The sequence below is a fragment of the Denticeps clupeoides genome, chromosome 11 (genome assembly GCF_900700375.1).
Source record: "Denticeps clupeoides chromosome 11, fDenClu1.1, whole genome shotgun sequence".
In the NCBI taxonomy this organism is placed as follows: Eukaryota; Metazoa; Chordata; class Actinopteri; order Clupeiformes; family Denticipitidae; genus Denticeps; species Denticeps clupeoides.
The window spans coordinates 20,050,310-20,075,611 of record NC_041717.1 but is presented as its reverse complement, the minus strand read 5'-3'; the positions used below and the strand labels follow the sequence as shown (position 1 = coordinate 20,075,611).

The 25,302-nt window shown below is 48.0% G+C and overlaps 4 protein-coding genes across 8 annotated transcripts in view; 2 read left to right on the top strand and 2 right to left on the bottom strand.

Annotated features, from left to right (window-relative positions):
- Positions 1-61: 61 nt before the first annotated feature.
- On the bottom strand, positions 62-6,591 carry kmt5ab (lysine methyltransferase 5Ab). Its single transcript, XM_028995611.1, has 8 exons — positions 5,002-6,591; positions 4,796-4,884; positions 4,275-4,392; positions 3,671-3,821; positions 2,859-2,937; positions 2,698-2,757; positions 701-891; positions 62-517 (listed from the first exon to the last, which is right to left on the bottom strand). Exons 1-8 carry the CDS (start codon positions 5,009-5,011, stop codon positions 307-309), a joined length of 909 nt encoding a protein of 302 aa, XP_028851444.1. The 5' UTR covers positions 5,012-6,591; the 3' UTR covers positions 62-306.
- Positions 5,749-9,047, top strand: LOC114799206 (cyclin-dependent kinase 2-associated protein 1-like). Its single transcript, XM_028995619.1, has 4 exons — positions 5,749-6,314; positions 7,499-7,596; positions 7,677-7,803; positions 8,886-9,047. The coding sequence occupies exons 1-4, from the start codon at positions 6,248-6,250 to the stop codon at positions 8,951-8,953; spliced, it is 360 nt and encodes a 119-aa protein (XP_028851452.1). The 5' UTR covers positions 5,749-6,247; the 3' UTR covers positions 8,954-9,047.
- Positions 9,048-9,243: 196 nt separating this feature from the next.
- On the bottom strand, positions 9,244-10,849 carry mtrfr (mitochondrial translation release factor in rescue). Its single transcript, XM_028995618.1, has 2 exons — positions 10,461-10,849; positions 9,244-9,682 (listed from the first exon to the last, which is right to left on the bottom strand). Exons 1-2 carry the CDS (start codon positions 10,695-10,697, stop codon positions 9,470-9,472), a joined length of 450 nt encoding a protein of 149 aa, XP_028851451.1. The 5' UTR covers positions 10,698-10,849; the 3' UTR covers positions 9,244-9,469.
- A 1,043-nt stretch (positions 10,850-11,892) lies between these two features.
- Positions 11,893-25,302, top strand: part of LOC114799200 (membrane-associated phosphatidylinositol transfer protein 2-like) — a 54,453-nt gene continuing 41,043 nt past the window's right edge. For all 5 annotated transcript variants that reach the window (XM_028995606.1, XM_028995610.1, XM_028995607.1 and 2 more), the window contains exon 1: positions 11,893-12,245. The gene's annotated coding sequence lies outside the window, so the exon portion shown is untranslated. The remainder of the gene's footprint in view (positions 12,246-25,302) is intronic.

Genomic DNA, 25,302 nt, shown 5'->3' with positions numbered 1-25,302 from the left:
GGTTTCACAAACCGATAATGCATCTTAAAATATTCATTGCCACACTAGTACGTATATACAATTTTTTTTAAACATCATATAAAAATGCAGCGCATCTGTATATCTGCTTGGAAGCAAGAAAAAAAAAAAAAAAAAAAAGACCTTAAAATTCTCGTTAAATAATTCATCTGCAAAATTCCGCCTGATGCTGGCAGCTAATTAACAACCTGAGGGCACGAGGTAGATATCAGTTGATAAAATAACGAGTCTTAACACCCAAGCACCAGTCCAATATTAATACGAATCCCTCTGACTAGGACCCCGGCGTCAGTGCTTGAGCCAAGGGTGGGCCATGATGGCCTCTTTGCTCCGGTCACCGTAGTCGTAGAGAAGCTCCTCCCCCTTCTGAATGTCCCGTGAAGCCACCAGGATGAGGTGGGGCACGCCGCCAACGTCGTGCAGCTTAGTCTGCAGGTTGCCACTTTTACTGTGGTTGACCAGCCGCCCAAGGCGGTCCGTCTCCATGGTGGCATCCACGCTGGGAGAGGAAGGGAATCCGAAAGCTTATGAGAAACGGCTCCGTCTGTTACATTTAAAATCGATACAGATAAATGCTGTAAATGATTAAATCAATTCCGGTTCACTGGGACCCCGACTATGAATACCATCATTCTTACATAAATCAGACTACAAGAACGTTGCAAGTTAGTAATAGTCTCACCAGTATGTTTTGCCCAGGTACTGGAAGTAGTACATGTAGCAGCCGGTCGCCGGGTCTTTGGAGTACGTGGCCTCCCTGCTCTTGGCCTCCGCCATCTGCACCAGGTCTCCGTGATACTCGACAACGAACTGGCCTTTCTGGAACCTTCGGTCGGCAAACACTCCTCGGCCCTTCCCTTCCATATGACTCACCTGTCGGAACGAAATCGTAGTCTGACACAGATATCAAAAAACCAGCGGAAGTCTGTTCCTACCACCACCTGCTTTCCTGGTACCTTGAGAGATGGTGGTACCAGTCGGCGAGATGGAGGTGGGGTGGTACTAGCCTAGTGGGTAACACACTCTCCTACGAACCAGAAGACCCAGGTTCAAATCCCACTTACTACCATTGTGTCCCTGAGCAAGACACTTAACCTTAAGTTGCTCCGGGGGGGGGACTGTCCCTGTAACTACTGATTGTAAGTCGCTCTGGATAAGGGCGTCTGATAAATGCTGCAAATGTAAATGAGGTGCGGAGCAAGGAGTGATGAGAGACCTGAGGTAGGAGGTCATGACCCTTTCTTGGCTTTTTCGGCCAGCATCAGTATTTTGAATCTGAATCAGCGTTCTGGATCAACTGGAGAGGCATCGGTTCGACAAATCGGTTCTCCCAATCTCAAGCCTGTCTGACCCTTCTCTCACCTCTGACATCAACAACCCGGTTCTGTCCGTGTGCTGTTGCATGATTGGCTATTTGTGTTACATTTACGGCATTTATCAGACGCCCTTATCCAGAGCAACTTACAATCAGTAGTTACAGGGACAGTCTCCCCCCTGGAGACATTCAGGGTAGTGCTGCACGATTAATCTAATCGCAATCGTGATGTCAGTCTGTGCGATTACATGAACGCGAAAAGCTGCGATTTAAATGATTAGTACATGGATTGGATCGGCAACATATCCGATCCATTCTCTTAAAGTTTGCGTGCTGACTGAAGTCTCACTTCAGTCGGATGTGACTTATTTAGTCACATGACTTTCGATTCGGAGACATATGGTTAGACGCCACATGACGCGCTGCATCGTACGTCAACGTCGCCGCCATATTGTGATAGGCTCTGCTGTGGCATGAAGCATATACATGTCTATGGAGAGAAGTGCATAAAAATGCCTCACTCTTGTGCTGCTTGGGGCTGTACAAACCGCTGTACGCTCCAAACCAGATCCCGGGGGATTACATTTCATAGGTAAGGCTGGACAATTGTTTTGAATATATTTGGCCATTATAAAATCCCGTTTTATAAGTCTTAACCTTAGCTAAGCTAGCGAAGCTATGCATTCCTGTGTTCAAGTCAGCCTCCAAACAACGTTTTGGCTAAACGTAGGTATTAACTATTTAGACTGTTCTTAGCTGTTTAGTTAACTTTTCTCAAACTTTGAAGGTTTCCTAAAGAAATTCACCTCAGTTTACAAATCTTAACCTTAGCTAAGCTAGCAAAGCTATGCATCCCTGTGTTCAAGTCAGCCTGCAAACAACGTTTTGGTTAAACGTAAGTACTATAATAAAGGATTTTATAATGGCCAAATATAATCAAAACAGTTGTTTAGCCTTACCAGGGTTTGTCGTTCGACAGTAATGTAAAGAGTTTTTTGTGATTATTTAATTTTGTAGAATATTGTATTTTGAAAGCACTGGGCATTTCAGGTTGTTATAAGTAGTTTGTATGTTTCACTTTAAATTAAACATTTCACTATTAGTATGCGACTTTTCATTGATATACAAGCAAGTGTCCTTTATCGTATCGCAATCGCATATCGCAATATTGATCTCAATAATCACAATATGTATTTTTCCCCAAATCGTGCAGCCCTAATTCAGGGTTAAGTGTCTTGCTCAGGGACACGATGGTAGTAAGTGGGGTTTGAACCTGGGTCTTCTGGTTCACAGGCGAGTGTCTCACCCTCTAGGCTACTACCATTGTTGTACTTATGTGCATGCATGTGAATGTGTGAATTCACCTTCAGTCCCTCCTCGGTTCCATTCCGTATCAGGTCATCGATGTGCCGCTGCTCCTCGCTCTGTCAGACACAGATTAAGTTCGGTCATTGCGCTTCATTCACTCGTTTTTATGTGGTGTTTACATGTTCAGTAGGTCACACTTCGGATTTAACACACAGACCTTCAGCTCAGACTTGCTTTTTCTGGAACTCCGTCTAATTGGATAATAATCTGTGACCTTTCTGTTGCGCTGGGACACTCTGCAAGACAAAAAAAAAAAAAAAAAACGAGACAAAAGCTTTACTTCATGTGGGCAGACGATCCTGTGACCACTGCTGGCCCGCAGAGTGGTATGTTGGTCTGCAAATGGCAAGCCGGCCATTTCCTGGCATCAACCCAAAATAATAAGCCATACAGCAAGGGTGTGCCATTCAGAAAATATCACAATTTGATTCAAAATCAAATGCACGTTCAGGCTAGTGTTTTAGTCAAAATATGGTTTCTAAGATAAAAAAAATAAAATAAAACAATAAAGTATGTGTATATATACACGTACACACACACACACACACATATATATATATATATATATTTCAGGATGCTTCTGATGGTTTAGCAGATGGCCGGGAGAAAATGACGAAACAATCTTTTGGACACACTTTCTTTACAATGAAGGGGAATACAAAACAGAATGTGTGGTCAAAACCATGGAACAAGTCAGAGCGTCTTACATGTCTGTGGAGTGTTCTTGAGTCTATAAGGTAAGAATAATATAACCACGTAACCTTGTTTTAATTATGAAATGGGTTTGACTACAAGGTATATATATATATATTATATATATTAGACCAACGCTTCCATAGCAGTGATGATGTGAGGTTAACAAAATCATATTTTTTGAGGAAAAAAAAAAAAAAAAAGATTTAAATGTGAAAATTTTTTAAAACTTCCTCTTTTTGAGAGGCGTCTGGCTGGGTCTGCCTGGGTACTCACTTTTTCGGGGCTCCCTTCTTCCCTTTACCTCTGCCGGCCGTGGGTGGGGCAGGGATTGACGTGGAATCTTCCAGATTCTGTTTGGGGGTGTTCGGGGCCCGCTGCTCTTCTGCAGACCCGCTGGAGTCGCGCTGATCCAGGTTTCGTCTCACTGTAGAGGGCAAGATGCTCAATGAGCAGCAGGCCAAAACTCATTTACATTGGATAATTTCCAGTATGTAACGTTGTGTGTGTGTGTGTGTGTATGTATGTGTGTGTGTGTGTATATATATATATATATAAATTTGTAGAACCAGTCATCTGAATACCTAGACAAACCTCACCTTTCTCAGACAGATTCATCTGGAAAGCTGTTCTGTGTTAACACACAAGGGGACCACAAAGGGGGCAATAAGCACTGCCACATACTTTGCATATCCAACTTCTGAACTAAAACTAATCTAAAGAGCAATCCACACGTTTAAACTGTTCAGTGCTGACAGCGATTTCATCATGGACCAACATGAAGATGCAGTCACCATGACAACTTCAAACCTGGAGAAATTATGGACCAGGGATTGCCACTCATTCGTGGGTTCACAGAGACAAAAACTCGTGCTCGAACCTTCGCACTGCTTCTGGCTCTCGGTGGGAGACGAGTTCTCCTCCAGACTGAGGGTAAGGGGGGCTTTTCCTGGGCTCAGGAAGCTGTGCATTGTAGACTGTCCATGAGATTTCCCGTCCTATAATAGAAATGTATCGTACATTCACAAACCTTGATTCACCATTAAAATGCTCTTATTGTTTTTTTCCCCCGTTGTGCTAAATGCATTACACCTTTTTAATGCCCCATAGTCGTTTCCTACCTTCTGAGTGGCCCTAAACTTTTGAACAGTCCATATTTTGTCCCCACTTTAACTTCAGTCAGATACTTATTGATGAAATACAATCACAAGTGTGTATGCTAGTGCTTTTGTGATGAACGTGTTCACTTTTTACCACCTCTGTTCACCATGCTCAACAGTTGCCATGTGCTTCATGAATGGAAAAATGCCAAGCCCAAATCTGCTGAACATGCCACGCTTTACCATGCAAAACTGCACTAAACAAAGAAACCCACTCCGCACTGGCCTGGCGGCTGGTTACCTTATTCGCGTCTCCTGGCTCGTTTTCTTTGGCCGCGTTGTGCCTGCAGCTCTCGGGCTTGGGCTTGACACCGGGCGCCCGTTTCCTCCCTTCAAACAAACCAACACGTCCCAGTTACCGCAGGAGAGAAAGTAAGAAACAAGGCCCCGGCAGACTAGTTCGCGTTACAAACGAGCATGAAGAAAAATGGGTTTTATATGGGTTACCTCTCGCCATTGCAGTTTTGCAAAACCCAAAAGTGACCCGAAAGTTTTACTTTAGATAAACGAGTTGCCGCAAAGAAAAATTATACTATAGAACACACGCGCTTCTGCTTTAAAAAAACAAAAAACGAAACGTCTCCGCACGCCGCGTGTTGTCTTCCTGTTGCTTTTTTTGAAAAATCGAATCCGTGCCGCTGATTGGCCGCAAGCCACGATGCGTAGGCTCTGATTGGCCGCCGCGCGGCGAAGCTCCGCCCACGTCGGGTAGCGAGCAGACGGCGACGCTCGTCCACGCTGGTCGTGCAGATGTACCGAATTTACACGCAAATCCGGGTCTAGCTCTGCGTTGCGTGAAATTGCCGTAAAATAGGCCACGCAATGCTCACAGTCCGCACGTTTATATAGGCATGTATGTAACCTGGCTGTACTATTTAGTATATGCTCGTTTTGAGTAACGATGCACGTAATTAGCAGCAGTGCTAAAAGACACAAGACACCACGTTCTCATCTGCTGATCAGACAAATACGGTGTAAAAGCTCAGCAAAGGTCGAAACCAGCATCGATTTAAGCTTCACTTTATTACCCCATACGTCCGCACAGCTGGACAAATTAAGCGTTTATTTTAAAACCGCCGACTTCTGTCCAAAATGGCCCTTTTCATAACTAAAAATAATAATGATGATGATGATTAAAATTACAAATGGCCCCGAAGAGTAGAAAAGGCTGCCGGATTGACGTCGGCACTTTTATTTAAAGGCGAGGAGGAAGGGGGCAGGAGGAGGAAATTGGCACCGGCCCGCGTCTTTGTTCTCAAGACTTATTTTCGTCGTTTTTATTTCTCCCATTTTCGTCTCAGTCCACGCCACGTCGTGTTTCCAGCACCGTACAGCGGATTTTATTCCGGTGTCCGAATTCATGGAGTTATTTAATATTTAACCAACTTAAAACACGTTATATGTATGTAAGTAATAAAGACAAGCGGCTATTAGGTTTACACGTGATCTGGGTTGATATCGACATATTAAAAAGATGAGAATTGGCCCGGTTCGGCTGTCGACGCCGGTGTGAAGTTTAAAGTGAGGATCGCCGGTTCTGGTCGCGACGGACCCGGTGCGCCGGCCGGGTTTCGAACTCGTGGGTGTCGGTAGAAACTGACGCCATATTTGCCGGCGTGGAAAAAAAAAAAAAAAAAGTGTCGGGGAGACGCAGACAAGAGACGCTTCGGCGGCGGCAGGACGTTCCTCCACGATGTCCGTGGGAATGTCGTACAAACCCAACCTCCACCAGTCGGTCCACGGAGCCTCGGCGAACGCAGGTGAGAGCCCCGGGCGGCCGGGGGAGGGCACGCCGGGTCTGCGCGCCACGGAGGAGGTCAGGTCCTGATTCGTATCCGCCATTATTACTATTCATTTATGTGCGAGGGAAATAAAGCGCGACGCGCGGCCGGAGCCTGCCGCGCCGGGCGGGACGTGGAAAGTTTCTCTCCGCCGAAAGTTGGCCGGTCGGCCGCTCCGCGGACGGCGCGGCGGGGAACAAAAGCCGCGGCGGCGGTCCGGCTGCTTAATTCGGTCCGTTCGGCTTCCTCCATGATCGTCTCTTCCCCCCCCAAGGCGAGCGATTGATCTGGACGAGGAGCTGCGTGTGACCCTGCGACGACACCCAGCGACGCCGAGGCGCATTGCACGTTCAGACGCCCTCGTCCAGAGATCCTTACAACCAGCAGTGACCGGGACAGTGTCCCCCTGGAGACACTCTGGGTTAAGTGTCTTGCTCAGGGACACGATGGTAGTAAGTGGGGTTCGAACTTGGGTCTTCTGGTTCATCGGCAAGTGTGTAACCCACTAGGCTACTACCAGGCCTGGCCTGAACCGAGAGCTCCGTCGGGCCTATCCGGGTCCATAGAGTCCCGGACTCGAGCCGTCGCACCGAACTCGTTGCTGCGTTACTCGAACCGCTCTTAAACGTGGACGTTTACCGCGCTTCAGCCTCTCCATGGCCGTCTTGCTGCCGGCGTACGTGGGCGGTCAGCACGGGGTCAGCAGCGGCGTTTTAGTGGTCGGTGGGCGTCAAGGTAACCTCTTCCCGCGGCGCGTCCTGGTTCTGCGTCGTCCACACGCAAGATCCCCAAACGTACAAGTCGATTCACGAGACCAGCACGGTACTCCATGGACATGGCTCATCCAGACCCCGTCTAGGGGACGGGAGTTTGGTGAAAACTTCTTAACCGGGATTGACCGAACTGGTGGCCTAGCGGTTAAGGAAGTGGTCCCCGTAATCGTAAGGTTGCCGGTTCGAATCCCGAGCCGCCAAGGTGCCACTGAGCAAAGCACCGTCCCCACACACTGCTCCCCGGGCGCCTGTCATGGCCGCCCACTGCTCACCAAGGGCGATGGGTTAAATGCAGAGGACACGTTTCGTTGTGTCACCGTGTGCTGTGCTGCAGTGTTTCACGATCACTTCACTAGAACCCAAATATTTACTCATTTTTGTTCCCTGCAGTCGGAACGATCCAGTCCCCCGCGGCGAGCCTGGCAACCCTCCAGTCCTACCGGCCCGTAATCAGCGACTACGGGGCGCCTTCCTTCGGCTTCACGCAGGTGAGCTCGGCCTGCAGCGCGGAGAGTGGACGCCGCTCGGCGTCCGCGCGCACGTGTGGTGACCTCTGATGTTCCTCCAGGCCACCAGCGGAAGCCAGGCGCCCCAGAGCAAGTACGCCGAGCTCCTGGCCATCATCGAGGAGCTGGGGAAGGAGATCCGGCCCACGTACGCCGGCAGCAAGACGGCCATGGAGAGGCTGAAGCGCGGTAAGCGTCCACACGCCGGCTAATTCCGAACGCGTTTGCAAGGTGGCCGCTAGGGACGCGCCGATCCGATTAATACGCGGATCAGGTACCGGAAACAGTAGTTCCGTACCGATCTACGGAACTACTCTATTCGGTTAAATTGTAGGGTTTTTTTTTTGCTGACACGGCACGTAGAGAGCGGACTAGAAAACAACGTGCTACAACTGCGGCAAAGTAAAACGCGGCCGACTTGAAGGTCCCCTAATGCTGCATCTGAAGTGTCTCGTTTTGGTCCAGTCCCACAGTGAGGTCTCCACAGGACGCGCCGTTCCGGCGCCCGTAGCTTTAAATGCTCGCGAGGAGGAGAGCGGGAACGACGCCATCAACACCATTCACCGGCCGCGATGTCTGCCGAGCACAGGAAGCCGTGTCTGAGCTTTTCCACGGAAAAAAAAATGGCGTCACAAGGGGACAAATTCCGGAAACGACCGCCTGAGCTGCGGCTCACTGCATTTACATTTACAGCATTTACCAGACGCCCTTATCCAGATCAACTTACAATCAGTAGTTACAGGGACAGTCCCCCCCTGGAGACACTCAGGGTTAAGTGTCTTGCTCAGGGACACAATGGTAGTAAGTGGGATTCGAACCCGGGTCTTCTGGTTCACAGGCGAGTGTGTTACCCACTAGGCTACTACCACCCTACTGAACGGCGAAGCAGAATAACCAAAACGCCCTTTACACCTATCGCCACTTCTAGCTGCTGCAGGACCCTGGACAGGCGCGGGGACCTCGTATTAATGTTAAATAATAAGCGAAAGTGAAGTGATTGTCCTCTGCTTTTAACCGTCACAGTGGTGCCTCGGCGGATCGGGATTCGAACCGGCAACCTTCCAATTATGGGGCCGCTTACTTAACCGCTAGGCCACCACCGCCCTCCTGTTAATAATAAATTACATTTTCATAATAGGGGACCTTTTGATAAATGACATTCTAGTTTCGGGGTCGTTACTTCCGATGTCGGAACTGGGAATGCCGGGAACTGACGACCACGTTCACTCCCAGCCAACGCGCTGCGTTCATGTCGGGGTTTCTTCTTGCAGGCATTCTCCACGCCAGGGGCCTTGTGCGCGAGTGCCTGGCGGAGACGGAGCGGAACGCGAGGTCTTAACCGGAGGCCACGCCTCCTCCTGCCGCCCCCCCCCCCCCAACCGGAGGAACCGGAGAGCCTCGCCGGCGGGACAACCTCGTTTTTTTTTTTTTTTTTTTTTTACAACTCTTGTGTAACGTAGTGCCGATGTTTGATAGAGAGAGGAAGTGTGTTTTTTGCGTGTGTTTACTTGACAGGAACCTCCTGTAAATTGTCTACGTTCTCGTTCGGGAACTTTTCATATTTCAACTTTTTAATTGTGTAGCCGTTCGCTTTTTTTCAGAGAGAGAGAGAGATTTTGTGGGTTTTTGTACGAATTCAACATGTTACGTTTTATTAGAACGCCGATTATGATCTGCATTGTGCCAAACACACAACAATGATCAGTTGTTGTAATAAAGTCAATTCCGTCTTTTGTATCTATTTGCATTTATGCGCTTTGTGTCGCGCCGAACTGCACGTCCGTGTAGCACTGCAGAATAAACGAGTTCTGGTAGCACCTCTACCCACAGTGCACTGGGGCAGGGCGACCCCTCCTTATTCCTGGTCCCGCTGCCGGGCCTCCTTGAAAAGCCTCTTCCGCTCCAGGTTCTCGGCGGCCTTCCGGCGCTTCTCCGCCTTCCTCCGGACCGCCTCCCTCTTCCCCTGCAGCACCTCGCTCTCCTCGCCGCGGTACGCCACGTCCAGGCGCTCGCGCAGGATTTCCCGCGCCAGCTTCCTGTTCTGCTCCACAGAGCGGGTCTGATGGCACTGCATACATTTAAAAAAAATAAAAAATTATTAAAAATCGATTAGTTGCAGGTTCAAATCCTGATATATGGAACCCTGATCTCCCAAATGTACCCCCTCAATGGACTTCCACAGCACAACGCGGACCCTCGCCATCCTTTCACTGAAATTTGGCGTGGCCTAGCGGGTAAGGAAGCGGACCCATAATCAGAATAAGTGAAAGTGATTGGGGACGCAGTGAAATGTGTCCTCTGCTCCCTGTGCGCCTGTCATGGCTGCCCACTGCTCACCAAGGGTGACTCTTAAAAGCAGAGGACACGTTTCACTTCACTTTCCAAGCTGGACCACGATGACAGTAGATGATTTGTTTCTGCCTTCCAAGACAATGGAGAGGATTTGTCCTTTTAATTCGAAGGTTGATCAGTGTACCTGGATGAATGTGCCACGCTCATCGTTCCACAGTTGGGATCCGGGCCATGATCATTACCGCCACCATTAATTCACTATGTGATTTACAAATACGGCATTTACCAGACGCCCTTATCCAGATCAACTTACAGTCAGTAGTTACAGGGACAGTCCCCCCTGGAGACACTCGGGGTTAAGTGTCTTGCTCAGGGACACGATGGTAGTAAGTGGGGTTCGAACCTGGGTCTTCTGGTTCATAGGCGAGTGTGTTACCCACTAGGCTACTAGCACCCCACTTCAGGACAGTCCCTTTCTGAGCCCGGGTTGCTCTCCAGGTTCCTTGTCCCTGTCTAAAAACGGGTCGGACGTAAATCGGGATTATTTCGGTCACCTTCACCACCACGCCCGTGGGGAGATGCTTCAGCACCACGCAGTTGCTCGTCTTGTTGGTCGCCTGACCCCCGGGGCCGGAGCCGCGCACGAACTGCTCCTCCAACTCGTGGTCGCGCAGCTCGGGCAGGCCGGCGTGGCCCTTCTTCCCCGCGGCCGGCGCGACCCACGGCCAGGTGGGGGCCGGGAGGAGGCGCCCGCGGCTCAGGAGCAGCCGGGCCACGGAGGACGCGGACATGGCTGCGTGGCGGCCGGACGATTATTCGCCGTCAGCGCGTTTAAAGCGGCCAAAACCTCGGCAGACGTCGACGCGAGACAGATTTATAACTAATACAAACACGAGTACAAAAACAACAACTTACTTCCGGGTCATAAAGGACAGCCGCATAAAATATCGCCATCTGGTGGAGCGGAGTCAGAACAGAGGAGTCGCAGTAAGATGGACAGACAGATAGACAGATAGATAGATAAATTGACAGACAACAGACAGACAGGTAGGTAGATAGATAGATAGATAATATGCAGTGAAATGCTTTGGAAAAGGCACCTCGAGGGCTTGCAATTTGAACCACTAAGGCCACCGCTCCCCCTGTTTTCTATCCAGAGCGCCTTACAGTCAGTGGTGACAGGGACAGTCCTGGGACAGTGCTCGGTGACACTTTGGTAGTAAGTGGGGTTTGAACCTTGCCTGGGTTTAACTGCATGGGCGTCGACAGCATGCATACCAGAAGGCTTATTTCACTCATGGAAGGTAGAGAGGTTCCTCTACTCAAAACAGAACATTCCTAGAAGTCGTCGCCACCCACCACGTTTCACATAATGACCTGAGTGTCATGGATGGTTGTGTCTTTCACTGCACACAGATAAAGAACAAATGTGACATCAGTAGGAAGGATTTTTTGCATGATAAGAGTGCTTATGTATACAAGTACAACGCTAAAGGCAATGCACTGCTCTGAATTCCATTGTCTTATTTTGTTCATTTCTGGAAATAGAATCGCCACTATCCCAGTCCCAAGTGCAGTCCCAGTCCTAGTCCCAATTCCCGTCCCAATCTCAGTCCCAGTCCCAATTCCAGTCCTACTCCCAATTCCGGTCCCGATTTCCAGTCCCAATTTCCAGCCCCAGTTCCAGTCCAAGTCCTAGTCCTAGTCCCAGTTCCAGTCCCAGCTGTCCAACTTGACCACTGTTTTTCTGAGCTGCAAGCAACCTTGTGAACCCCAGTCAGCCCAAACACCGATCAAATGTTGAATTACAAAAAATATCGAAATATGAACTTATTTTCACGAAACAATGACATGATGTGTGTCTGAGCAGCAGCACAGAGTCGTTCCACTTTTTTAATGGCCGTTTCTCACTTTATTCATCATTGTTATTTGCGTGTGCGCCTACTCGCTTCACCAGCAGGTGGCGCGTCGCTCCGCCCGCCCGAACCGAAAGGCGAAGCCAGAATTCCAGCAGCGGCGGCAGGAGCAGCAGCAGCAGCAGCAGCAGTCGCGGTCCAGCCCGCACCGAAGCGGAACCAGGCGGCCCGATGGCGGCTCGGTGCTGTCGGCGCCACCGCGTCCGCGACGCGCCCTCCGCGGAGTCGAGGCTACGCGCGGCCCCGGGAAGCGGGGGGTCCCGGACTTAAAGCGGCGACGAAGAGCGACGCGCCCGAGAGCCGAGGCGGCCCTGTCGCTTCCTTTAAAAAAAAAGAAATGGGGACCTTCACCTGAGAGAGAGAGAGAGAGACGCGGGAATAACGCGGGAATAACGCGGATTACCGGAGGAGCGCGCGCCGCGGGTGAGTGTTGCTAGGATACCGCGGTGATGTCGAGGGGTCCGGGTTTACGTCGGGTCACCGGAATCTGTCCCCTGTTTTGTTTTTTGTTTTTTTTTGTTTTTTTTTTGGGGGGGGGGGGGGGGGGGGGGTTGCGTCGAGTGCGACGTGACGTCAGCGGTGGCCGACGTCACGACGCGGCGCGCGCGTGTTTATTTATGTAGTTCGTGACGTAGGCGAACTGGCGGCGGCCCCCGGTCACGATCTCCTCCACGGCCTGAGATGCTGGGGTGGTGGTGGTGGGGTTTGCCCACGATTCCACCTTCGCCCGGGTCACCCATTAACCGCCCAGTCCTGGGCCTGTTTGCTTTTCCGAGATCCCGGAATGTTCCCTGGAGAAGGGGGAAGGAGGTGAAGCCGCTGGCTAAACATTAGCCCTCGACCCCACCCACCCTTCACCTGCTGCTCAGCACCCGGTACATCCTGTCCGGTGTTTATGGCGGTAGAGAGTGTGTGCCTTATTTCGTACGTCGGGCCCGTCTCTCCTCCAAGGTGGACCTCCTCACCGCCCGCTTGAGGCTTGTGGCTGTGATGCAGTCCTGTTCGGCTAAAACCAATCAATCAATATATACAGTACATGGCAAAGGTTTGGACACCTTCTCATTTAATATGTGTCTTCTTTATATTCATGACCATTTACGTTGGTAGCTTCTCACTGAAGGCGTCAAAACTATGAATGAACACATGTGGAGTTATGTACTTAACAAAAAGTGGAGACCTGACCTCCACAGTCACCGGACCTGAACCCAATCCAGATGGTTTGGGGTGAGCTGGACCAACAAGTGCTAAACACCTCTGGGAACTCCTTCAAGACTGTTGGAGAAGCATTTCAGGTGACGACCTCTTGAAGCTCATCGAGAGAATGCCAAGAGTGTTCAAAGCAGTAATCAGAGCAAAGAAACTAGAATATAAATCATGTTTTCACTTATTTCACCTTTTTTTGTTAAGTATATAACTCCACATGTGTTCATTCATAGTTTTGATGCCTTCAGTGAGAATCTACCAACGTAAATGGTCATGAATATAAAGAAAACATTGAATGAGAAGGTGTGTCCAAACTTTTGGCCTGTTCTGTACATGCTGATACATGAAACAGCCTAGATGTTTGGACCCACCATTGGATTTGTATGCTACTTTTAATTAAAATGTGTTTTAAATAATTGCTGTAAAAGAAGATGCTATGATGCCTGCCGTGAACATGTATGAAGTAGAACTTGTCCTTGTTGGAAGTCCGCACCGTATTTGTCGATTTTTAATGATGCCTGAAACTGTAGCCCAAAGTCTCATTAAGAGTCATGTGATAACAGCTCCGGCTTGTTAAATATGAGCAGATCCACCGCTTTTCCAACTTCTCTGATGCCGTGGTTGTTTGTGTGCTAATTAATGCCACGTATGGTTAAGTAGCACACACACACACACACACACACACACAACTTTCCTTCACACGACTTTCCTTTTGCGGTTGGTGTGACTGAACTGGGATGGCCTCGGGTCACAGATGTGCTCCGGCACCACATTAGAGAAATAAAAGACTCATGTGACCCTGGCGGTATTTTCCTGATGTTATTATATCGTGCTGCTGGCTCTCGTCTTGGTTTATAGACGAATGTCTGATTCCTAGTGGCATTTCCCGGAAATTTCACTCTGCAGATCACGCGCTCCCACCAAGCGCTTCGCTTGGCCGTCACTACGGCATCTGTACAAAAACATTAATTCAAATCAACAAGGTACAATTAGTTGCGATTAATCACGATTATTCTCGTCCCCCTCAACGGTCAGTGAAAAGGCTAAAATCGATTGTGATCAATCACATCGAAATACTTGCAAGTTGCGTTTCGTTAAGTTAATTTGCATGAGGCTCGGCCAACCCCTCCATGTCATGCGCCGCCCAGCTGAATTGTGGGGCCGTCAGTTTGCGCCGCTTCGGCAGAAAACGTTGACGGCCAATCAAATCCACCCATGCCTCTTTTTTAACGCGAAAACGTTTCTGATTCGAGAGAAACGTTCATATGTTTCGTAGAAGATGAATCGAAAATGGAAAAAAGCAAGAACTTGGTGGCTAATAACCGTTACACGACGCGTTTCTGTCGCGCTCTATTTAGCGGCCCGTCAAGTCCGCGTTCAAGCCGAGCTTGAAGGTCGCTGGGACGAACCGGAACCGGCGCGTTCAAATCTCTCCGTTCGAATTGTTCATTCAGATGTCTTGATTGGCCACTGTTACGGGCCATAACAACGAAGAGGAACGCCCTCGTCCAGAGCGCCTTACAATCAGTAGTTACAGGGACAGTCCCCCCCTGGAGACACTTGGGGTTAAGTGTCTTGCTCGATGGTAGTAAGCGGGATTCGAACCCGGGTCTTCTGGTTCACAGGCGAGTGTGTTACCCCACTAGGCCACTACCACACTATTCCCTGATCTCCAGTGGAAAATGCACCAAGTACGGTCAGATACACCAAGGGAAGTTGGGCCAGAGCTGTGCAGCCATCTCGGTGGCGACTTCCCATTTTTAAAATTTGTTGAGTGAGTTTGTCTTCTGGATTCTTCTGCTTTTCTGTCAGCACCAGTCAAATGTTGGGACGCACCGACTCATTTATGGGTTTTTGCATTTTTATAGAAGTAAACTGAAGACACAGGAGGTTGTATAATTAACAGAAAGTTGAAGAACGGCAGCGTTTCACGCCCTCGTCTTCTCTCCACCACCTTAAGTTGGATGGCGGGGACGGTTTCCAACAGTCCTGAAGGTTTTATACTGAACACTTTCTTATCAAACACTCATCAAGCGGCCTTTAATGATGACGATAGTGAACAAAGCCGGCATGGAGGTAAAAAGAGGAGGAATCTGATTCGTCAAACATACTTCACGTCCTCGTCGTACAACAAATACAAAATATGTTTCTTCAAAATGGCTCCATTTTGAGAAGGGGCGTATGGCGAATTTTATTTCCTCTGTTCTACTCCTCTGACCTGGAAAGCTTTTCCGTTCTCATGCTCGACGTCACGTGGGGTCTCCCAACACCATCTGGTGGGGTGGCAATTTGGCCATGGCGCCCCTCTCTTGCGCCAGCGTCCCTCCTCGGTGGCCTCGCTGTGTCCCTGGGGGTCCCGATGTCGCAGTGACAGCTGTGTGGCTCTGGTGTCCGCGGGTCGTTCTATATCGGTACGTCCTAAATTTACTAGCCCGCGACGCCACACGCGTCTCCTCTCGGCACTTGCCTGTGGTTGGTGGCTTGAGGAACATCTCGCCCCATACTGCATACGAAAGTGTCACTTCTCCGCGTTGCGGTACGCAGCCTCGCGCACATCCTGCCGCCGTAATGCACTTGCGGGGGGAGCTCGACCTCGCTACCATCCGGTGGCTGAGGTTTCGTATGCCTGGCCTTGGGAAGGATAAATTCCCACGTGGGGAACTCATCTGCCACTCACTGGTTACTCGGTCTATACGACATTTTTTTTCAAACTGGGGCCAAAGGGCTTCTGCATAATTGGATCTGGTACGGTTCCTGCTCTCCCAATTGGCATATTTGCATACAGCCGTGCTGTCATACCAGCGGTCCCGTGGCAGGTTGTAGCGCGGCTTCTTATAATTACCTGTAGGTCCACCGTCCAGATAAATGCAACACGAGTTCAAAGCTCTGCAATCTGTGCCTGTTCTGTATTTGGTCGTGTGGTTGTACTTTATGGCGAATTGAAACTCCATGAAACGGGTTGGTGTTTCACCAGGAAGCTGTGGTGAGAAAGAAACAACAGAGGTGTGCCTCAATTTGCTGGCCAGGCTCTTGAAAGGTAGCATGTGAATGCCAGGTGTGACTTTAAGTGGCCTAAAATGGCTGTATCGGTTAGGGTCGGTTAAATAGCCACTTTCAGAAGAAAATCACGAATTGTTGGAATTTTAAGGGACAGCATGTTTCAGTTGAGACACTGTAATTAACTATAACATCGATCGGCCCCTATGAAATCGGTTTTGTTTAAATTCTTTGGAATTCCAAGTTTTCCATTATGAACGTATTTATTTACCTAAAAACTATGTGATTATGAAGTGGATGGGAATATGACAAATCACATTTAAATCACTGTCCAACAGAGCGTTTATTTTACCATTTACATTCAAATCATATGTGCTTTTCATGCAAATAACTATTTCACAATATTACGAAGTCTTCCATTTGTAAAATAAAAGTGCTTCACGTTTGAAATTAACAAAAAAAAAAGACCTGAAATACAAAAAAAAAGTTGTGCTTAATTGCACTGGGACCGTGATAATAAAACCGCCCAGGGAGCGGCGGGTGGCGGCCTCAGTGGCACCTTTACAGTTCGGGAATTGAACCCTTATTTTCCGCTTCCTTGCCCACTCGGCCAGGGACGTGTTAGGTCACCAGTGCGGGTGTCCATTGCATCTTCCTTCTTTAAACGCTCGCAACACGTTCCGAGGCCATTGTGCAGACAAAACAAAGTAAAAATAAGCCTGATTAGATACCTTCCCACACGTACGATGGGTGGGACAATAAATGTGCATGGTGGTGTATTTATCTAGTTGTCACGATGGCTGGACATGGCGAGGAAGAAGGACACATACGCACAACGTCACAACACGGGTTTAATACACTGTGGACAGGACGAGGGAAACATCACCAAACAATGACTCGAGGGCGAACAGACACAAACAGGGCAGCTTTATATACTCATACACAGGTGCACATGATCAGGAAACATAATATCACAGGACCAAAATGAAACTCCGGTCCGAACTCCGGACCCGGAGTGGCCCCATGACACAAGCTTTATCGAGGAGGCTTTAGCGGAACGCTCTTATTTGTGCGTGTTTTAAAGTCTGTTGCGCTTTATGATATCATGCTGCTTCTTTAAAAAAAAAAAAAAAAAAAAGACATTTTCATTTGTGCTCAAAGTATTGTTGGGGCTGGGGGATAAAATCACAAAATTAATAAAACTCAAGCATCCATGCTTTTGACACCCATTGTTTTTTTCCAGATGCTTCTTAGCTCGCATGGAGAGTGATTCCTGAAATCGGCACATCCACTTGATTGTAGCTTCATATTTCCCACCAAAAACAAAAGATAAAATGAACATTATATTAACCAAGTGTATGGTGAGGCAGAATTGGGTCTTGATTCTGTAATCCAGTGGCCTGAGCCCCACTGCCGGAGCATTTTTTTGGAAGATTATCGGTAACGACAGCGGGTCAACAGGGGACGGATGAAGATGCTCCCATTCCCCACGCAACACCACGCGGCATAACAGTGACAGCGGCAAATGACAGTAAATCTCAGCTTTCTGTTGTGATGCTTATGAAACATGAAAATATTCCTGCCTATCCATGTCTGTTTTTGGTCTTGTTGAGGTGTGGCGTCTCCCCCTGTCCCTCTCTGTCCGCCTGTCTTTCTTTCCGTGTTGTCTTATGGCTGTGACCAGGTGTTTCCTGCACATTTGCATCATATTTGAACGTAAACGGCATAAATGGCCGTGGAGAGCGTGATGATCGGATGTGGCATATGATGTTTGAGATCAAGCCCTCTCTGTGTTGGGCATTTCTCCATGTCATTGGCAGAACTACAAGGAGGAATACCTGACCTTCGACCTGTTGCACGTGAGCTGACTTCTGATCCCTAAAATACTCTTGCACGTCGTGTCTGTTCGCTTTTGCCTGCTTTTGTTCACTTTTTTTGTCAGCGCCTGTACTGACTTGGCCTGTACTAACAAACAGGAGTTCCATTTCCACTGATACTAGATGCAACTATTTTGTAACACATTCCATAGAATAGAACCCAGAATTTTAACGAATCAGTCGGAAATCGACTGAAACTTGACCAAAAAAACAGGAATGTCCACCTGGACAAAAGCCACAGGGCACGAGAGAAACCTGACCTTCTCCAAAGACGCAAAAAAGATCAGCATTTCCCCAGCCTGTTTGTCTCTCTCTGTCTCTCTGTCTCTGTCTCTCTCTCTCTCTCTCTCTCTCTCTCTCTCTCCCTCTCTCGTCGCTCTCCTCCTCTCAGTCTCACTCGTCCTCCTCTCTTCTCTCTCTCTCTCTCTATATATATATATATATATATACACACACACACACACACACACACACACATACACACACATACAAGCACAAGCCACGAATTACACAATGCAGACATGTTACACACAAAATAGACAATACACAAACATAGTTAACAGGGCAATAAAGCATTATAACAGGACAATAAGACATTGACAGTTTGGCTGAAGTTATTCTGAAGATTATTAAAGTGCTTGTGTTGTGTCTGCACGTATGCTGGTCACAGTTGGCAGACCGAGAGGAGGATTCTGCTAAAACTGCTAGAAGAGCGCAAGGTGACTTGTCCAGTTGTTGTACGTCTGGAGGTACAGATGCTCTTCTGTCCAAACTTTTTTTTGTAGAAATGTAATCTAAGAAACACTTATTTGTTTTACTTATTTAAGTTTTTCCCCCCACTAATTCCCAGTGAGGAGCAGTAAATGTTGATCATTTTCACTGAAAATAGGCCAGCGGTGGCCTAGCGGTTAAGGAAGCGGCCCCGTGATCAGAAGGTCGCCGGTTTGAATCCCGATTCGCCAAGGTGCCACTGATCAAAGCTCCGTTCCCCCCCACACTTCTCCCCGGGCGCCTGTCATGGCTGCCCGCTGCTCTCCAACGGTGATGGTTAAAAGCAGAGGACACATTTCGTTGTCTCGCTGTGCTGCTGTGTCTCACAATGACAATGACTTCAGTTTTTTTCTGAAAGTGGGAATTACGTGCAATTATGCACTGATAGTATTTTTACATACCCACAAAGGAATGGTAATATATATAAAAATATCAGATGATGATATGATCCTCCCATAATGTTCAATATTGTGATTATTGCGGTAAAAGTATAAAAAAAATGCTAATTAACCCTGCTTGGGTTCGCCTGTGTTTTCTCGCTCTGTACAGTTGACCTCGTCTGATGTTTATCACTTCCTCCATCAAGTTAGCAAAACAGGAAGTTGAAGGTGTGTGTGTGTGTGTGTGTGTGTGTGTCAACCCACATCTAGCTCTTCATCTAAGACCCCACCTCTTGCAGTGAGTTTAGATGTTTGCTTGTGAAATGCTCGCGCGTGTACAGTCGTGGCCAAAAGTTTTGAGAACGACACAAATATTGTTTTTTACGAAGTTTGCTGCTTATGGCAATTTGCATACACCCCAGAATGTTCTGATGAGTGATCAGATGAACTGCAAATGCCATTTCAGTGACCCTCTCATTACCCAAGTGAGAGTGTTGAGGAGCACAAGGCTGGCGATCATTCTGTCCTGCTGGTTGAGTTGGAATAGCAGACTGGATGCTTTAAAAGGACGGTGATGCTTGAAATCATTGTTCTTCCTCTGTTAACCGTGGTTACCTGCAAGTCATCGCTGCGTTGCATAAAAAGTTCTTCACAGATGAGGATATTGCTGCTACTAAGACTGCACCTAAATCAACCGTTTATCAGATCAGCACGAACTTCAAGGAGAGACGTTCAAGTGTTGTGAAGAAGGCTTCAGGGTCCAGCAAGCGCCAGGACCGTCTCCTAAAGATGATTCATCTGCGGGATCGGGGTGCCACCAGTGCAGAGCTCGCTCAGGAATGGCAGCAGGCGGGTGTGAGGACATCTGCACACACAGTGAGGAGAAGACTTTTGGAGGACGGACTGGTGTCAAGAAGGCCAGCAACGAAGCCACTTCTCTCCAAGAAAAAACATCAAGGACAAAAGTGCAGGGACTGGACTGCTGAGGACTGGGGTAAAAGTCAGTTTCTTTGATGAAGCCCATTTCTGATTGTTTGGTGCATCTGGAAAAATGGTTGTTTGGAGAAGAAAAGGTGACGCTACCTTCAGTCCTGTCTCGTCCAACAGTAAAGCACTCATTGCTGCTACGTGTCTGCCTAGTTTGTCTAGTTTGTCTCGACCGGCACTATTTTATGGGTCAGCATACAATGTCCCTTGTGTATTTTTTTGTGAATCTCCAAAGCTTCGCAATCTCGTCTCTCTGTGTACTTGTAAAGTGGACTTTGACTTTTGACTTTGAACAGTTTGGTGAAGAACGAGTCCTTTTCCAGTCTGATGGAGCACCGTGCCATGAGGCTCTGGGAGCAAAGCATTGAAATTGTGGCCCGAAAACTCCCCGGAACTTAATCCAATTGGGAACTTGTGTTCAATCATCAAGAGGCAGGTGGACAAACAAAAACCCACAAATTCTGCCAAACTTCAAGAAGTTATGAAGGAATGGGTCTACATCAGTCAGGATTTGGCCCAGAAGATGATTGACAGCATGTAAGTGCGATTTGCAGACGTCTTGGGAAAAAAGAGGACCAACACTGCAAACACACAGAGCATAAACCTGATGTAATTGTCAATAAACTTATAAAAAAGCTTTTTATACTTCAATACACCGCAGAAACAACTGACAGAAGATCTAAAAACATTCATGTGTCATTCTCAAAACCTTTGGCCATGGCTGTACACACACACACACACAGTAACTGCAGTAATGGTCTTCTTAGTTTGGGTCACGTTTCCGTCTGGATATCATCATAATCAATAACATTAAAACAGATTTGCGATTTGGCGACGCAGAGAATGAGACCGAGGGGGAAACGCAGGAGAATAAATCCGTATAAACATCCTTCCAGCATCCGTTCATCCGGGCAGGCAGGTCTTTCTGTCTCCGTCTCCCTGTACAAGACGTTGGTTTATACCACAGCGCGCTTTTACGACTTTGGACATTGACTTTGCGTACATATTCTAAAAGAAATGTGCATTTGCATGTCAGAAGTGAATAAATATTCAGTTTGTTTCATGGACATGGCTGCCCGTGTATAACTTGTACTTGCTGCGTGTGATACGTCAGCATTTAATAATTGAATTTCATTCAAGGAAGCACCACTAGATGGCGCCACCTGATGGCGGTGACACTGATTTTACATTTCATGTGACATGATGATTCTGATTGTAATTAAATAAGTCTGAATGCATCAGAAATGCACGGCATAAAAGCACGTTCTTTCTGTCCGCACCGCTCCTGCTCACCTGGCCCTGTGTGACGTCACTGTCCACAGGTCGCAGGTCACCGTACCCCCTGCCAGCAGTGATAAAGCACCTGTCGGTCCGGTCACCGCCCCTCCGGCCACAGCCTGCCAGAGGCCACTGTGTTTAATGCAGTGAAATGGCAGGAACTAGGTGCCTGCATCCTGTCTTTACAGGGACACGGGCTGAGGTCTGAACGTCTTCGGTGGGAAAAAAAAAAGAAAAGACATTTAGTAAAAGAGAGGACAAAAAGAAAAAAAAAAACCCCAGTACTGTCTTCTCCTTACGAATATCGCATGCGTACATGAGCACGCATAGCTGACTATCTGACCACTTCCTTCTCTCTCCCCCCTCAGTTCTTTTCCACTCACCACGTTTGCCAGACTTCCTTAGGCCTAAGAATAGCTCGCCAGCCTCCACCTTTTCTTTCGCTCGTTATGTTTCTTTTCGGCATGAGTGTGTGTGTGTGTGTGTGTGTGTGTGTGTGTGTGTGTGTGTGTGTGTGTGGTGTGTGTGTGTGCATTCCTCCACTGCACATGCATGTCGTGTCATGTGTGCCACTCGTGTGTCTGTTGCATGTGGTCAGGGTGCATGCTGTGTGTGTGTGTGTGTGTGTGTGTGTGTGTGTGTGTGTGTGCATTCCTCCACTGCACATGCATGTCGTGTCATGTGTGCCACGCGTGTGTCTGTTGCATGTGGTCAGGGTGCATGCTGTGTGTGTGTGTGTGTGTGTGTGCATTCCTCCACTGCACATGCATGTCGTGTCATGTGTGCCACTCGTGTGTCTGTTGCATGTGGTCAGGGTGCATGCTGTGTGTGTGTGTGTGTGTGTGTGTGTGTGTGCATTCCTCCACTGCACATGCATGTCGTGTCATGTGTGCCACTCGTGTGTCTGTTGCATGTGGTCAGGGTGCATGCTGTGTGTGTGTGTGTGTGTGTATGAACATCATCCACACTCATTGCTACCCGGCGTGGGTGGGGGAGGGGTCCTCTGACATCATCCCCCATCTCAACTTTCTGGGGGGGGGCTCATTTTTATACACATCTGGGTGATTTGAAAGGAAATTTGTCCTCTGCAGGACAGTATATACTTGATGGTAGTATATAGTAGGCAGATATTTATCGCTATTGCATATTTTTGCTTTTGAATGCGGTTGCTTGAGTCTCATGAATGGCGCCGGTGAGATGAAGAAGATGGAGGTTAACGACCACTTGTTAAAAAACTGCTGCTGTGAACACACACACACCCACACACACACTTTTTCGTACACTTTCATGCCACCGGGCACTGCTGGTGGTGTGTGGGAGTGGGTAGTAGCTCCGTACGTCCTCCGCTGTCAGCGGCCATGACAGCTTGAGTTCAAAAGGGAAAAATACGCGTACGAGAAGAGGGCCGTAGATGTTTATCTCCGCGGCAACTAACACAAATGGGGTCGTGACAAGTGAACACGCCTAGATACTAATTCGATTATAGGGGCAGTGGTGGCCTAGCGGTTAAGGAAGTGGCCCCGTAATCAGAAGGTTGCCGGTTGCCTGTCATGGATGCCCACTGCTCACTAAGGGTGATAGGTTAAATGCAGAGGACAAATTTCACTGTGTGCACCGTGTGCTGTGCTGCTTAACTTTTGAGCATGTGCACAAAAACTGACCCAAGGAACGCAGGCTGTATGTACGTACGTACGTAGCCAACGTATATTTCTGTCTTAACGCTCTTCCGGATTTTGGACGTGTGAACGAGGCCTTCACTCTCATCTCACTGATGAGGTTGAAAACAGTAATGTAGAAAAAAACTGATGGGATGCATCTATAATCGAAGCATTGATTATCGCAATCGAACTGAATCGTGAGACCAGTGAATGTTCACACTTCTTTCCTTCAGATCAGGAACTGTCAAATAGCTGTGGCACAGCTAACCAATTAAACTGGGAAAAAAGACTGACACGGATACGGTTTTTAATATAGTTGAAATTTTTAAATGTTACTTTTTTAGCCGTTAAATACACATGACATCCAGGTTCAAACCCCACTTACTACCATTGTGTCCCTAAGCAAGACACTTAACCCTGAGTGTCTCCGGGGGGGGGGGGGGGGGGGGGGACGACTGTCCCTGTAACTACTGATTGTAAGTCGCTCTGGATAAGGCGTCTGATAAATGTTTGTACTTGTGCAGCGTTTATGTGGAGAAGAGACGTATAGGGTTCTAATTTGGATTTGTAATACTGACAAGTACGAATTAAAGAACGTAAATTTTTTCAGTTCATGGGATTTGATACGAACACATTTGACACGATTCAGTCTCCAGTGTATGGCAGTAGAGGCATTAAACGGACTAGCTTGGTGGAAACCAAGCTAGGGGAAACCGACCTGCCGGTAGAGACTAAAGACAAAGGGCACTTTACTGTGGGCTTATGCACACACACACACACACACACACACACACACACACAGACACAAAGAGTTTAATGGTATGTGTGTACTTAGTTTTTTTCACACGCTTGGGTTTCTTGTTGTCTGTCTATTCAAGAATGGTGGATAAGCACACACACACACACACACACAGTAGAGTTTTGTATTTATATCTAGTTGAGGTCTTCCTCACTTCCTCAGTTTGCGGTTTTGAATGTAGATTCCATGGACGATAATATTTCGCCCGGGCGCGATGCTGACAGTGGTTCTGTCGTTTGCCCGGGGGGCTAGTGACTTGACGAAGTGGCTCGTGGGGCTCATCATTTCTTCAGACGGGACAGGAAACTGCCGGTGGACTGATTTTCACACTTGTCAGCAAAAGAAGCAAACAAAGTTCACGAGTGTGTGTGTGTGTGCGCACTTTTATTGAAACACTCTTGCTGGCCTGTACACACACACACACACACACTCATTGTGGCCTGAAAAGCGGCCTCCAGTGAAGTGGAGAGGGCTTGAGAAATGCCCTTGTAAGGAAACGGCGTAGGTTTCAGGGGACCTGCCAGGGCGTCCGCTGTCCGGGGGCCGGCTTGCTCTCTGGCTGGTTCTGAACTCGCTCACTGCGGTCGGGTTTTGGTGAGTTACCCCCCAAAAAAAAAAAAACAGGTTTAGTTAGCGCTTGAAGTTGCCACGCCCACTTCCTTCATTCTCTGAGCCCTTTGAAATGAGGATGTCTGGAAGGCGTCACAATGACATTTATGATGGTGGCACTACGACCTTTACAAATTGTTTCAGGATTTGTTTAACAGTGTTGGAAGAGAGAATCTGCGCATGTTAAAGTTTTAAGGGTGCTTCAATGCAGGTTTGAAAATGATTAATTTATTTCGATTCTCACAGCGCTCGATGTTGAGTTCATCGGGTGTGTTTGGGGTCGGGGTCGGAGGTCATTGGAAACTAAATTAGGTGACCTGTGCAGCATAATAAGGATCAAGATCAAATTTTCTTTCATACACAATTCATGGTGCGGCCTTAATGATCTAAATGTGGTTTTGAAGTTCTTTATAAATAATGTTAGATTGGATTGGAAATGTCCCCAGCAAGGCTGATCAATAGCATACGTTATTTTAATTTCCCGCAGGCCCACAAGAGACACAATTCGGAAACTCTGCATTAGAAAATGCAAAATTAACAAAATTAACGGCCGTCGTTCGGAATCATTTTTAATTTTGTTGGATTTGTTTATCATTTAATTTTATTCCCAGCTGTGACCATCCAGCCCCACCTCCCTCCTGAAACTACAACTCTCCTCTTTAGTCCTTTAATATTCTGACCCAGTTGCTGCTCCGCCCCTTTTCTCTTCTCTCATCTCTTCATCCGTCAAATTCTTTGGCTGGTTTGCACGTCTTCGCCTGAGGTGCTCGTATCCGGCGGTGAACCTGGTTTTACGGCGCTGTTCGCTCTCTTATCAGTCGTCTGAACGCTGTTTCCCACACTGACGGAAATGTCCACGCTATTGTCGTGCATTGTTGTAATAAATCCTCGGGTGAGGATGCCCAGTCATGGCTTTAATTT